The 15,524-nt window shown below is 37.3% G+C and overlaps 1 protein-coding gene across 17 annotated transcripts in view; it reads right to left on the bottom strand.

Annotated features, from left to right (window-relative positions):
- Positions 1-345: 345 nt before the first annotated feature.
- Positions 346-15,524, bottom strand: part of PTPRK (protein tyrosine phosphatase receptor type K) — a 389,675-nt gene continuing 374,496 nt past the window's right edge. For all 17 annotated transcript variants that reach the window (XM_015858520.2, XM_015858509.2, XM_015858508.2 and 14 more), the window contains 11 exons: positions 15,277-15,374; positions 14,908-15,024; positions 14,037-14,191; positions 12,824-12,959; positions 11,977-12,126; positions 11,126-11,299; positions 8,128-8,259; positions 7,769-7,894; positions 5,267-5,430; positions 3,769-3,904; positions 346-1,808 (listed from right to left, as the gene is read on the bottom strand). In XM_015858520.2, coding sequence (XP_015714006.1) covers positions 1,755-1,808; positions 3,769-3,904; positions 5,267-5,430; positions 7,769-7,894; positions 8,128-8,259; positions 11,126-11,299; positions 11,977-12,126; positions 12,824-12,959; positions 14,037-14,191; positions 14,908-15,024; positions 15,277-15,374 — 1,442 coding nt within the window. In that variant the 3' untranslated portion in view covers positions 346-1,754. The remainder of the gene's footprint in view (positions 1,809-3,768; positions 3,905-5,266; positions 5,431-7,768; positions 7,895-8,127; positions 8,260-11,125; positions 11,300-11,976; positions 12,127-12,823; positions 12,960-14,036; positions 14,192-14,907; positions 15,025-15,276; positions 15,375-15,524) is intronic.

The following is a 15,524-nucleotide window of genomic DNA, read 5'->3' as shown; positions in this document are numbered from 1 at the left end:
ACCATTGAGCAACAAAAAAATGGCTTTTTTAAAGATCTGGAACAGGTAGAGATGTAAACACAGACAGGAGCTTTGGAAAAAATATGAGAAGAAAAACTCCTAAAAACATTTTTCTGCCATAGTTTTAGAAAGGTAATTCCACATTCCTGAAGTAAAGAAAGAAATTTAATGCACTGGTTTTCATACATACGATATAGAGTTTTTTCAAACACTCCCTGAAATGCTGAAGCAAAAAATAACGGTTTCCTCCTGAGATCTTCTTTATCCAAATATATCTATCTTCACACAAATATGACACCTTAATAAGGACAGTGAGAGCTTGCGAAAATAGGAAATAATAAAAAATAATCTTTAAATAAAGTTTAATCCACTCTTACTTTACAGAATATTTATAAGCACCTTATCATTTTACTGTCAGTTTTAAAAAAGACCAACAAGAGACTGAAATGACTTTAGCTGATGAGATATAGGAAAGCTTTTGAACAAACAGATACATGCTAAGCAAAAGCACAGTAATATTTTGTACACCACAAGTATAATGAGAATCTGGATTTGGTTTATTCAAATTTTGCTTTCTCGGAAGCAAGCTTACATGTTCGTAAACATCAAAATAAACATTGCTTATGTTTACAATTTGTTAAACAAATACTTTTTGCACTAAAGGGCATTTGTAGAGCCACCTGTTTGCCTGACAGTTCTCCTGTTGACCTGTGCTTCAATATTTTTCTAACCAATTGGATCTCTTAGAAATCTAACAGTGCTTAAAAATTTCTTCCAGTGATGTGCAAGTCATAGGCAAGGTCGATTTGATGAGCGCCCTTCCTTACATAGATTTGAATCAGTATTTAACTAATGCAAATGTGAAAAACTATACATTTTCAGCAAAATGTTTTGACTTTGGTCCTGTGGTTAAAGACCTTCTATAATTGTTTACATGGATTTGATTCACAAGCATGTACACAACAAAACCACTATACCAATGTTTCTTGGTCTATGCATAAAAAGTATGTCTTCTACTTACACTAAACATACAAAAAATAAACTACAAAAATTGTTTACACTTGATTTCAGCAAAAAAAGCTTTCTTCAAGAAAAATGATTCTTCTTTTTTTCAGCCATCAAAAAAGGAATGCAAGTAAACAATAAATACATGTGCTTTCTCCATATAGACATATTTACACTTGAGTCTTTGGCTTATGTTTAAGTTTCTTTATAAAGATCTTTATGTGATCCAGCCATCATTGCACATTAAAACAAAATAAGCCAGTTTTTTTTTTAACTATATATAATATATATATGCAACACTTGAAACGTATAAAGAATGAACCTTACTATCAATCTGCACTGTTATTGTACTTTAACAATGTATCAAAAGGAAAAAAAAAAAAAAAGAAAATTAATACCATATAGGAAATATTGATACATGCAACAGATGGTCGCTCTACTGTAATTGAGAGACGGCTGCATATACAAACACTGAAAAGTCCTAATTTGCGCAAATCTCTTCTGACTCCGGTTTTCATTAAATAGTATTTATGTGGCACTAAATGTTGATACTGTATACAAGCATAGAAACAGATTGAATTCTTTTATTAAGATACACAACTTCATAAGAAAAATACTTTGCATTAAAATTTAAAATCCACCCCCCGCCCCCTTTTCCCCTAAAATCTTTCTTCACAGGATCAAGAACTGTTGTCAAAACAGCGTAATGAGATTCATATATTTGGTGAACTTTGTTACATCCATTCCGACTAAGAGGATTCCAGGTACTCCAGTGCAACGTCATAGCAGAAGCGGTACTGCTCCTTTAAGGGAGAAAGGGAAAAAAAGTAACAGAAAAGGTTAAATTGAGGTTCTAAATCATTAAACAGCAGCAGTACCTACAAACAGGAATAGCCTTTTCTGACTACTAAACAATTTTAAATTCAAGACTGACACACTTGGGTGTGTCAGAGAGAAGAAAGCAGTGAGAAGAAAAAACAAGAAATGAACTCAATTCCTATTGGCCTTACTACCAAACTAAACAAACCTGCTTTTGTGATTCTTTTTTTTTTTTTTTTCAAAGTAAGCCAGTGTGATCCACTAGCAGGAAATGGTAGGGATGTCTTAAAGGTTTTATTGTACTGCTCTTTTGTGTTATCTGATCATGCTGCTGAATGTAGGGCACATGACAATGTTGTATACTGGTCTTCCTGGTTTGTTTTCTAACTAATGACTCAACGGCTGCTGCTGTTCAAGAGTTCTGAATAAAAACCCACAAAGCACAGAAATATGTAACTACAGAAATTCAGTATCTGCAAATGAAAACTGCACTGGAATTCAGGACTATTTTGAAATTAGATGTAAGTTTCCAGACCATTTATCAGAAACATAGACAATCTACCTTAGCCTCTCTTTACAGTGACACAAGTAATTTTCCATGTGATCAGAGCAGTTTACTTCACAGCAGTGAACTGAAATCCAGTCAGCAATTCAATATGTTGCATCTCAGAAGTCTATAGCACAGCAGATTGTAAAGTATTTGCAGCAAAATAAGCAATACCTAGACCAATGTTACTGCTGCTGCAATATGTTCTAGCTGTTAACACGTTAACCATTTTTTAATTTATTCAGTAGCAATTGAAAGAAGTGATACACATTAATTAAGCAAATTGTGCCACAGAAGCTACATGATACTAAACAAGCACTGACACCTGGAAAAAGGGCAGCGTAGGAAAAGGCAGCTACAGCCCTTTTGCTCAATATGCAAGTTCACAAGGTCAGAAGCAATTTTCAGGATGTATAAACTGCAAAACATTTTTAATTCCGATTGGCATCCCTGAATTTTATGCCGTAGGCAGCCATCTGGCTGAAAAGTGACACTGGCTGCTGGCAGTGCGAGAGTCAAATGGCAGAAGCACCAAAGCACTGTCTAACCTGCTTTCACATTCAGCTATAAGGAGGGAAAAAAATGAACTTGGGAGACCGAGCAATTTTTAAGCACTTTCCATGACATTCAGTTTTGGTGACTGAAGTGATCAGACAGACAGATATGCATTCATGTATACACACATATTCATCAGAAGAGTGAAGGTCATTTTGAATTTTGCCAACACACGTAGAAAATATTTTGTTTAATCTTGTGGCTTTGCTAGTTCAGGCTTATGTTGTTTATGCATTTCCAACATACTAGATCCAATAGCCTTCGATTTTAAAGCACTGAGGTATCATTTTTGACTACTAAAGGTGGGGTAGCAAACATTAGCATTATTCAATATAGCTTCCAAAACAGCAGTTTTTATAAAGAAGTAAAATACACAGATCTCCTTTACAGCTTTTTCCTACCAGGAAGAAGTGCCTTGCTCTGTGAAATTTCAGGATGGCTACTGTGAGCACAACTTCTACTCAAATAGTCCAGGTTCTTTTGAGAAATCAAAGATCAGCCTATTAAATGAGAATGTTCCCTGTGAAAGTAACAGTACCAGTACAAGATAAGTAGCATAAAAACTTAGCCTGGCCTCTTATGGTGCTGACTTATGTATACACAATAAATTTCAACTGTAAGTTGTAAAGTTTCTGAACTTTATGCTCACACTAAGAATCAGATCAGCCTCTGTTCAATATATACTATAATAAGGGTGTGTAAAGAGAGGTCATCTTCTTCTCTTAGCTGAAGTCCCACATGGGTTGCTTTGATTTATGGGCGCGGTACTGCATGCAGCTCACTGAAGACAAGTCTCCGGCTCCCTGACCATTTGTAGTAACTGGTGGACTTTTTTTGCTTACCGGAGTTTCTACCATGTTGGGTTTACTGTTCCTCAAAGTCTTCACAGCATGGAAAACATCAACCACATTCTGCCTTTTTACCATCTCAACCACAATGCCGATGGCACAGAACATCCCACTCCGGCCACCACCGTTTCTGCACATAAGGAAAAGAGATGATTAAATGCCACTGGTACAATAGGGCACTCAATACATGCTCCTTTCAATCCATAAGCATGAGTGACTTGTGAAAGAGACCAAGTTTTGGCAATCACCTTGCAACTTCAGTGGGTTTGGATTGGTCTGATATACTCTGTGTTTCTGACCTTGCTCTCAGTAATTACTTTTTCACTCTGCCCTTGCAGACCACCATGCCATCCAGCTATGTTATAGCTCAGTTTGCACTGGCAATACAAATTAAAAAGCAAATTCAATGCCAAGTGCAATACTTTCTGTTTAGTTCTAGAAGGAGACTCATTTGAATTACTTTAGAATATAGGGATTACCCAGCTAAAGTAATGCCAAGGAATCATTGATTCGGTATTTTGTTGACCTCTGTGGATACTTCTGAACTATGTTAACCTTCACCTTAAAGAAAGATGTAGATTTAAATAGATGCTTTTTCTTGCTAAAGTATAGATAGGCCACAAGGTGCCATTGATACTGAAGAGAAATAGGTGGAAAGCGACCACAAGATAATTCCAAACACTTATGCAGAAGCCTATTTATGATTATTATTATTATTTGTGATTCAATTTTAAGATTTAAACTTTATACTTAGAGATACATATAAAGGAAAGAGGTCAGGAGAAAACGATACTGCCTTTTTAAAACATCCAAACTAGGTCCTCTTTTACAGGAATTTTTATTGCTAACACTTGTAATCAACGGAGCAGTTCTGTTTTTTTTTTTGTTTTTTTTTTTGTTTTTTGTAATGTCAGATAATATGTCAGTATCAACAAAATTTATAGGATCATACTGTAGAATCTTTCTCAGTTTTCTTACACCCATACGTTTCAGTCTAAAACCCTCAACATATAGCAGGTCTTCTGGAATAAAAAACAAAAAAAAACAAAACACGAGACATGCAAGAGGTACACAAAAAACACAACCTCTGACACTCAGTATAAAATAAAATATTACTTTCAAAACTTAAACTGAACTGCAGAAATCCATCTGTATGTATTTTGTACTTGAAAAATGTGGTATTAGGTACAGGAGACAAAATGCAGTATCACCATAGGATAATATCAAAATATGTATACTCATGATATTAATTTGACCTGAAACTAACCTGAAAGTTGACCAAAGGTTAGTCTGCAATACCTGCAATACATTTTATTTCTTTTTCTCTCTTTCTTTCTTTTTTTCTTTTCTTTATTTTTTTTTAAAGCAACAAAGATATGCATAACAATGCAGGCATTAGAATACCACTTGAGCATGAAAAAAAAAAACCCCAAGAAATAATTCATATCTACTTGTTTGAAGAGCAGTTACTGTATTTCTCAGAATTACTCACAGGCAATGAATGATGGTCCGCCCCTCCCCTTCTTCACATTCCTCTTGCCATTTTTCAACTTGGAGGATTAACTTCAAGAAGGATCTCTTGGAAGCTGGTACATCTCTGTGAGAAGCCCATCCCAAATACTGGAATTGCTGCACCATTAAATAGCCCTCTTGTGGCTAAAGGAAATCAAAAAGGTTTTGGTCAATAGGGTACCTTTACATCTAGGTTGAGAAAACCCAAATATAAAACTAATATGGTACAAGTGTTTATAATATTGACAGATTACAACATGTATACATTGCATATCATAGGGTCTCTACTTAATTAGTAATTATTAGGCTCAAAAAAGATTTAAAAAGGAATAAATATTTTCAAGATAGACCCAATGTTTATCAGTCAGTACTGCAACCTATCCAGACTCCTAAAAGGCAAAATTCTCAAGAGTGTTCATCAAAGAGTTTCATTCTTAGCTTCAAAACCATCATTGTTGAATTCTCAGACCTACAGAAATGCAGAAACACAACCTTAGCTTTGTTTTAAACCTTCCCATGCATGAACTGATCCCGTTATAAACAAGCAAGTAATATTCAAGGATCTTTTTCCTTAAATAAGGTCTTCTGTTTTTGCCAGACTATTACAATCATGAGGGCCTCACTGTCAGCCTCTGATCCTTCCATGGTAGATTTTTTGGAATTGAATTGAGATGACAAAAGAAGCTTCAGGTACTGGAAAAACAGTATGTTCAGTTTCTTGGAGCTGAGGGAGTTGAAAAGTAAAAGGAATATGCATTTTGGAATAAGAAGAACAGTGCACAGAAATATTGAGGGAAAAAAAAAGATGTAAAGGCAAAATGCATGGAAAATGAAGAGAAACAGAGAACTAGAAAATCAAAACAGCAAAACAGAAAAAATGCAAAAAATGAATAAGATATGGACTGGAAAAAATATGAAAAGGAAATTTGAACACACAACAACAACAAAAAAGCGTTGTAGCATAATATTTACCAGCGTGCCCACTGCTCTGCTTCCTGTAGTTTCCAAGCAGGCCATGAAGACCTGACTTTTTAGTTTATTTATTTATTTTTTTTCCAACTCTGAATGTATAAAAGTACAGTTTATAGAAGAATCTAGTCACACATATACTGCTCTTCGTACTCAGAAAAAATCAAAGTGTGACCAAAATATCAGTTAAAAAAGAAAAAGTTTTCTATATACTCAGGTTACTCCAAAAGGAATGCCTCCTATTTATTTCCATGAACACTATAACAAAGAGCACAATAACACTGATGGAGCAAATTCTCAGCTACAAAACAGTGTTTTTAAACCCAGACACCACTACTAGTCTATTTGCACCAGTGACCTGATTGAGACGCTCTTCATTTTGCAGTGTGACAGCTGTGAATGGCCATCCTCAACATGGCTTGTCTTTCATGTCACTGTCACCACTGCTGAAATGCACCACCCACTGCCCCACTGTCATCACATCCATTGTTTGGTCTCCAGCAATGTTCAGCAAGCATCAATGAATGTCAGTAGGTGCAATTTTTTCTTCATGGAGAAATTTACTGATACCCATGTGCTTCACATGCACTTCCACGTCAGACTCCATTCTGCTGACAGACTGTCCCTCTGCTGCCATCTGTCACACGGCAACAAAATGTAATGGAATATTGGCGGGAAGATTCAACCTCTACTGCCATACCACCAACATCTGCATCTGATGTTGTGAACCAACATAATAACACAGGAGGCACTGCTTTTGAAGAAGCCCCTGTATAAACCTGTTCTTTTGCCACAGCAATTTTTCAACATTAAGGAAAGTAAAAATTATACTACAGACCACAGTTGGTGGTCAGTATCTGATCTTAGATGAACAAGAGGAAGAGACACTGTGTTGCAAACAGGACTTGAAAGGATGCTGTGACAGTGTGAAACAGTTTGGGACAACAAAGAGACAAGACAATGCAATGTGTGAAAGAACTGACAAGACTGCAAGACTGGCATTGGTTTTGAAGTCAAGAAAACATGACAAAGGTAGGTCAAGGTACAGCAGTGCAGAGTCCTTCAGAGGAAGTTTCAGAGTTTTTTCACACCCCACTTTATAGGATGTGTAGTTCTTGGACCTCAAACTGAGAAGGTGCTGGTTGCATAACCACTTTGAGTGCTGCAGTTCCTGATGTAGGATGGAAAACATCTCATGGAAGTTGCAAACAAAATGCCTGTCACTACATGCTCTTTACATGGATATTTATTTCTCCATACACTGAATAAACAAAATCCTTCTCATACAACTTTTGCTTATTGCTTGTAATACAGAACAGCCACTCACCTTACTGTTCTGTCTACCTAATGGGTAGCTGTAGTAAAGCCCTGGAAGCTAGCATTAGATTTTGATGCTTCAGATTTTCTGGGTGATGTCCTAAGAACATTAATATTTTACTATTATTCAAAATTAAAAATCAGAATAGCCTAGAGAGTGTTAAAAACTGTTACATATCCTTATGATAATGCTTACTCTTGTTAGATTGCATATCCTGAAAATTCGGCTTATTACATCACAGTCCATTGAACAAGACACGCATTCCACTTGAATGGGACCGTACCGCAGTATTCCTTCTTCAGGCCAGTACTGTGGGCAGCCCTGTCCCAGAGCAAAATGGGTATAGTTAATTAAATGTTAAGTTATAATGGGAGCATTTTCTTGCACCAGTGCAGGCACCACACCTGGCCTTTACTTGTATTAACTAGTTGCTGTAAAGAAGAGCAACAGAATAACTGTAAAACAACTGCACTGCTCAACATTCTGATCATGTAGTGGGTGCAGAGATATTAAAGCATGTGTCAGTACATGGAAAACTCAAGCCCAAAACTAACCTGTGCTAAGTCGACCTCGTTTAACATCACAAGAGAAGTACAGCCGTAGTCATACACTAATCTCCAGAAATCTTTCACAGTGTTTGGTAAAGGATGCTGCGTGACAATAAAAGCTGCTGGCTGCCTGTAGCTCTGCAAAAGCAAACAAATATATTAGCACTGGTAGAGGAAGTACTTCTTAACTTCCACTTGAACTCCACAACAAAAATAAAATGTAAAAAGAACAAAGCTATAACATCAATTACATCAGATTTCATTGAAGCTGATTTTAAAAAATACATCATTGCGTCAAGTAAGAACAAGGGTTCTGCTGTGCTCAGGTCTGCGACCTCCACTGATGGGCTATGTACCACAGTTCAAATGTGCAGATGGCACAGCAGTGGCTCCAGAGGTCTCTGCTTGGAGGCTGAGGCTCGGGGCCATGCCATTCTGGGTACCGTGCCAGGAAGACTCAGCAGACAACCTGCTTCCATTCTGCACAGAGAAGTGTAAAGGTCCCAGCTAGTCACCCTGAACACACCAGGCCACATGCAAGCTCTGTAACTGACCTGCAGACAAAGCTCATTCCTGACAGTACACTGAGATGCAAATCCAAGCTGATGACAACTTTTACTAGACTTCAGTCCTGGTCATCAGAATTACTGGGGCCTATTTCCATCACAAAACACAGGATAAACAGCAAAATACTACTTTCTGTCAGGACAGAAGATTCAGTTTTCTGCTTGCTGCATTATGCACAAGTACACAGGGCTTTCCAGCCCAGCATAAGTTGCTTCAGACACAACAGCAGAGGGGTTAAGCCTCTTTTAGTATGTGACTTACTAGCAGCAGTCACAAGAGGAAAGAATGGAAGTTTTATGCAGACAATCTGCAACTATGCATGACAGAGTTCTGCAACAAGGGAACTAGCAAGAAAGCACTGACAGGTTCATTTGAGAAAAAAAGTAAGGAGGTGTTACCCTTGTTAGGCATATGGGAACCTAAGTGTCAGGTTTGAAGTCAAAATTCTGGGACTTCTGTTCACAACACAGAGATCCACATACTAAGTGCGTAGTGTGCATTCTGGATGCTTTCTACTGAAATAAGTAGATTAAATTAGCCTAACAGACCTGGCAGGGCAGCCACAACACTGCCTGCTTGCAGACTGGCATAAGGGATCTTCATGTGCAATGTATTAACATGTCCTCAGAGACCACAGTTTGAGCATCAGTACTTATTTGACAACAAAATAAGTTTTTTTCCCCAGTTGTTTGTTGTCTTTTCCCACTGTGTGAAGCATACTGGGGTGCAGACTGTGTCCTGCTTCCTCCATCTAACCAGGCAGCAAAGAGGAATGGCAGCTGTCAATTCTTTCCTTATATTTTTAAGAAATAAAACATGTACTAGCTGATGATTCCTAGCCCTTTTCCCATTATTTCTCGTTTCTCTTGAGATGAGAACATACTGAGATTAAGATGATCAGACTTTCAAAGAGAGCAGGCAGGGTATCTGCTGTCACACTGGGAAGCAGACATCTTTTTGTGGGAACACAGGAACAAATACACTGTGGAAAGAGGAAAATTTCTATTTCTGTTCTGCTACTGAAACTCCCTTTCCCTGGCAATGAGGTTCCCTTCTCTGACTAAATCAGTACTAACAAAATCACAAAAAGAAGAGCAAAAAACCCCCCTCTCATTACCCAAATTTTTAGCTCTGTACTTACAGCCTTGTTATATGCCTTCTTTGTAATATGTTTTCTGCTGCTTTCTTTCCCTTTATTACTATCATTTCAGTTTATACATACTTGCCTCCATTAACACACTGCTTGATTTCTGTCTCTGCCTGCTACATTGTTACACACTCAGATTCCTTCTGCCATATCGCCTTTAGTCTCTATTGTTTCCCTTTCTCCCCGAACACTCCCCACATAGATGTGCTGGTTGGTCTCTGTCACATCAATTTTATCCAGGTGCTTCATGTAATTTTAACTGCAATTCTAAACAATTTCCATTGCTACCAAAATTCTGCTCACTACTCTAATTCATCCATTCAGCCTCTATGACTCTCTAATGGATTAGTCTCACACATGCTACTCTGTTTTTCTGGCACAATAGCTAATTGTGAGATTAGGAACTGCATTTTGCTAGCAGTTCAAACATTTCCTGCACTAGCTCAGGCAGAGCTTTGGGGCAAACATCATTCAGGCCTGATGACTTTCGATGCTATTTACCATTTTATTCCAGAATCTCTTCTTGACACTGCAGTTTCTGACAGTAATACATTTTTGAGGAAAGTGAGATGCTCTGAAAATCAGGCCACTTATTGAAGTATTTACAGTAAAAAGAGGCTTTAGAGGCCTAACCTTGGCAGTGTTAATGGAAGGCACAGGCAGGTATCTGACAGCATGTGTGATAAGCCTCCTTATCAACAAGACATTTCAACAAGTAGGTTCACCTCCATTTTTTTTTTCCCATCACTTCACCTTTTTTCCCCAAGAGTACTTCTGCCACTCAAACTTCAAAGACTAAAAATCTTTAAGTGAGAGTTACAAGTCAAAATACAAACAACAACAAAAAAACACCCTATCCCCCAAGCATACCAAAGAAACATTTTGCTTCTTATCCCCCTCTCTCTCCTACTTCAACACACATATTTCTCCTAAAACAGATAGTAAGCTCATCCTTAGGTTGGTAATATTTACTTCTAGATATACATAAGATTTTTGAGATCCTGCTGTGATTTTGAGGTCTGTAGACTAAACCTTTACCTAATGGTGCTGAAATGGAGAGCTTTCCAATGGGCCACATAAGAATGCAAAAGACTGAAGACACCACACCTTCTGAGCCAGCAACACAAGCTGGTGGGGTTTCCTACCCATTTGCCATCTCTCTTTGTTAAGACTGTTTTACTGGGCACTATGCAAAGAAAGAATTACCCTTTCTTTAACTAGTAAGTGTTCTCTATCATATTACACAGCTTTCCAAGGCACAGTATGTAGACAAAGAAGACAGTCTCTTACATCCATAAGAGCTGCATTGATGTAGTTGCTGCTCTCCCCATCAATAGTAATTAAGAAGGGCAGACATCTGTCAGGTGGCAGCATATCCATGAAGCGGTTCTTGTCGTGGTTCCTTGGCAAGCAAGCTATGCTGCAGTCCTCAGCTTGCAGGCGAGGGGTAACAGAATTCAGGGTCTAAGGCAGAGAGGAGACTTGCTTTATAGACAACATTCTCAAGATTCACTAAGTTATTAATTTAGAATATTGCAATGTGAGAAAACATAAAGCATTAGCCAACAATTTAGCAAATAAACAAACAAATTCTATCTGTTTTCATGAGAGTAAAAATACATTTGCAAATAAGAGCTCCTATCTGTATGATAAGCATACGAAGGCTTTTTGAGGGCATTAAAACAGGTGTAAAAGGTGCTCCAAGTATCACTGAATGGCTTCTACCAGACACCAGCCCCTCTGAAAGGAAGAAAGCAAAAGGATCCTTTGCAGTCCCAAAGAGCTACACCTTCACTGTGCAAATGCAAGCTGAAACTCTCTCTGGTTCTCAGCCAGTGCTCTTTATTCCAGACAGATACTTACTGAAAGGTTATTCAAAGAAAGGTATTTCATATTTAAAGCTTCATATTTAAAGCAACTCTGCAAAGCATGTAGACATGGATACTTTATTTTGTGGAATACACGTAAGAGATAAAATGCTATAAATATGACATGAAAAGTCTTTCCCTTAAAATAAATTTATACACAGGAAAAAAAAACAACAACCACAAAACAACACAAAAAAACCCAATATCAAACAAACAAACAAAAACAAAAACAAAGCCATTGACAAGTGTAGAGTCAGTAAAAGCTGTGAATACCTGAAACTCATCTTTGAGATGTGAAGAGTTTGTCTGAGAGTCTATTCTAATCATATCAAAATAAGCAGCTTTGAATTCACAGACAGGAATGGCAGTTTCCCCACACAGGCAAGCTTCTAAAATGGCATCATGAATAAAGATGTATTGCTCCTACCAAATTACACAAAGAAACAAGAATTATTGTCATTTAAAAACAACCAATCTTTCCTTCTATTCAGAAAAAATAGATCTGCACACTGTAAAACTCAATCGAGTTACTGTTTATCAATCCATTAAACACTGCTTTAGTACAAACACTTGTCATAGTTGGGAACCAACCTTAAGTTAGTAAAACTCAAAAGCACACAGCAAATTATTTGAGGGGGTCACTTTTCTAGTGGTGCTTGTGGGTTTCTGTATATATGCCAGTGACTTGCTGTCTTTATTCATTTTATTTTTCAAAAATAACTTTTCTCATAATACTAACAGAAAGTGTAAATTGCTTCAAGCACTACCTGTGATTAGAAATCATTTGGCATGCTGTGTTCTCCTTGTGTGTGTGTGCAAGCTAGTACACCATTTGCCTGGTAGCTAGGCCAATTGTAAAATCAAGTGTGTCTCAATAGGAAGCATTTCTTCCCATTATTTTTCTGGCTTTCCTTATGTTACAAAGTCAGACAAGTACTCACTTGTATGATGACAGAAAGAGCTGACAGGTTTGTTGCATGACCTTGGCACACAGAACTGCCTCCCAATGGAGACAACAGCCCCCAGCAGATCCACTGTCTGCTGTTTGGCTAGTAACAGTGAAATTCTAACCAGGCATATTTCAGAAAGCATCAGGTGCCTTGAAGTAAAAGTACTATACCTCTGTCTGTACCATGTTAATGCGACGGGACCGTAATGCTTTGACACAGTTGTAGATATCCACAACGCCTTCTCTTTCTGCCATATCTAGCATGATATCAATCACGATGTAACAACCTGTGCGTCCAGCACCAGCACTGAAGAGGATCAGTAAAATACCATTAGAAATAGTAGATGAAGACACCTACAAAATTTATAAACTCACTGCCTTGAGCATTTCTTTATAAAACCATTCACTTCTTTTTTCATCCCAACCACTGCCTAATATTTATTTTCTCTCCTTCACAATTCCTTTTAAAATTTCTGGTGTACCCCAAACAACCATTTTTCATCAGATTTGATTAATTAAGTAATGGCAGAAAGCATCTGTTTTTCTCTTTTTATCACCTAAATCAATACACAGAGCAAAAAAGAAGTTAGTTGAAATTAAATTTGGAAGACGATTAAGCTCATGCACTTCAAAAGATGACAGATCTTGTCTTTATTTAATAAAAGATTAGGGATGATTTCTAAGTGATACCTTACAGTCAAAAATTAAAGTGTTCAGTTTATCAGCCAACCGCTGAACAGGTTTAGACAGCGCAGTGTCCCACAGATTCTCGCTTGATCTATTTTATTTTTATATAAAGCTAAGGACAATTTTTGCATAGAGAATTTTAAAATCTGTAAAGAGTTAATAACTTTATCTGTAGTATATAATTAAACATTTGACAAGGTGAATAGAAATCGTCAAAGGTGTGTTTCTTAACAATACAACCCTTGCAAAACTTTGCACAGGAAACAACAGCCTGTACTTGTTGCCACTAGCCTCATTCTATCTTCATTCACCTATTTGTTTACATAGATTACATTAACAATCTGTTCAAACACTATATACAGTGCTAGATTATCAATGCAGCTGTATCTACATTTCTTGAATGCTGTCATAAAATTAGACAGTAGGTTACCTAATGGTAGCCAGGAATATAAAATTACTTTAGCTGGTGCAGTTCTTGAAGGAAAAAGCAAATCTTTGGCCATACCAGTTAGGAAAGCAGTATTAGAATTTAGCTATTCTCAAATAGACAACCAAATCCTACTGCAGTGTGAATCAGGCAATTCAGAAGGAGAAAAACAAAACCCATAACACTTCAAATGATGGGTGCTTCTCAAGAAACTATTATAAATACTCACATACACAGCTGTGGAAAAAAATCTATCACATCTGTACATACCTGCAGTGGACGACAATAGGTCCTGCGCTAGGAGGATTAGATAATTTGACTCTTCGTATAAATGAAAGCAAGCCTGTAGCATTGTAAGGAACTCCATGATCAGGCCAGCCAGTGAAATGAAACTGTTTGACTTCACGGATTTCATTGTAGCCTCTCTGTAAAAGGCAAAAAAAAAAGGTTATGAATTTCAAAGTATTTCACAGACAAGATACACTTTGACTCAAATAATGGCACCAGTGATAGAATCTACATGCCATTTTCATCATTTTGCCAATTATTTAAAGTAAAGAACATATAAAGTGTAAAGATGTCATTGTATTTTAATTTCCATTTTGAAGTTCATCATTCTTTCTTTTGCTATTATAGTACGCTAGTTTTGCCTCATTAGATAGTTGTTCTATACTTAGATGTAATTTGCATCAATTTTCAGAACTTCCGCTCATTGACAATAAGTTCTCAACATCCACAGGCAAGTATAATGATATATCAGAGGACCACAGCTGTATCATATATCTTGCATTCACAGAGTTTGTTCTTTGATTAAGTGAGATTGGCTCAGCTGCATTCAGAGCAGAGCAAAAGGAGATGAATGAGTGGCATGTTTCCTAATGGAGTACTTGAGCTCAGTTCAGAAGTTTGGCTATGGAGAAAAGGTGAATGTAAGAGAGGGGATGGTAGCAGTCAGCATTTCTGGGGAAACTGAAACCCAGAGTGACAAATACCTGATGCAGTGTGCTGTGGCTGCCTATGCTGTGGGCTAAACCAAACAGATGGATTTCGTATCCAACCTGAACACATGGAAGCACAGTCCCTGACTTACTTCTTGCCACCAGGAAACAGTATTTGCTGAGTCCTTTCAAAATGTGCTCACCCTTCCAAGAGTGAAGGTCCTGACCACGTACTCTGCCAGGGGCTCCATCTCTACACAAGTCACCTTGAAGTCACCATAAACTTCTGTGTCGTCAGGCCAATATTTGTAACATTTGACCTAAATATAAAATGAGGAAATGCTTTACATCCAAGAAAAATAAAACTTATATATATGTTACTGCATGTACTAAATTAAAACACACTGTTCCAAAATGACCATACAGTCATGTGACTTGTCACAGCTAATGTTTTTTCTGTCAGGTCAAGTACTAGTTACAGGGAGTTTATGCCGTTTTATATAGTGGCAGTTACCAAATTCATAGCAAATTCATCTTTAAATTAGGCCTGCAGTATCAAAATAAATACTTACTCTTCCAACTTCCACTAAGTTTGTGACCATCACAACACAAGCTGATTGCTCCTGCCATATCATTCTCCAAAAATCATATACAGTCTCATGAACTGGACCTGTAAGAAAAACGCCAGGTGACACCATGCAACAAAATAACAGGCAAAGTGAATGCTAAAAATAAAATCCATTTCTTTACAGAGCTGGCATGCATGCATGCACTTGCTCAAAGATGAAAGCTTCATGAAACCACATCATCACACCTTCAC

Source organism: Coturnix japonica, chromosome 3 (genome assembly GCF_001577835.2).
Source record: "Coturnix japonica isolate 7356 chromosome 3, Coturnix japonica 2.1, whole genome shotgun sequence".
NCBI lineage: Eukaryota > Metazoa > Chordata > Aves > Galliformes > Phasianidae > Coturnix > Coturnix japonica.
Note: the sequence above shows the minus strand (reverse complement) of the source record. Positions and strands in the feature narration are given on the sequence as shown.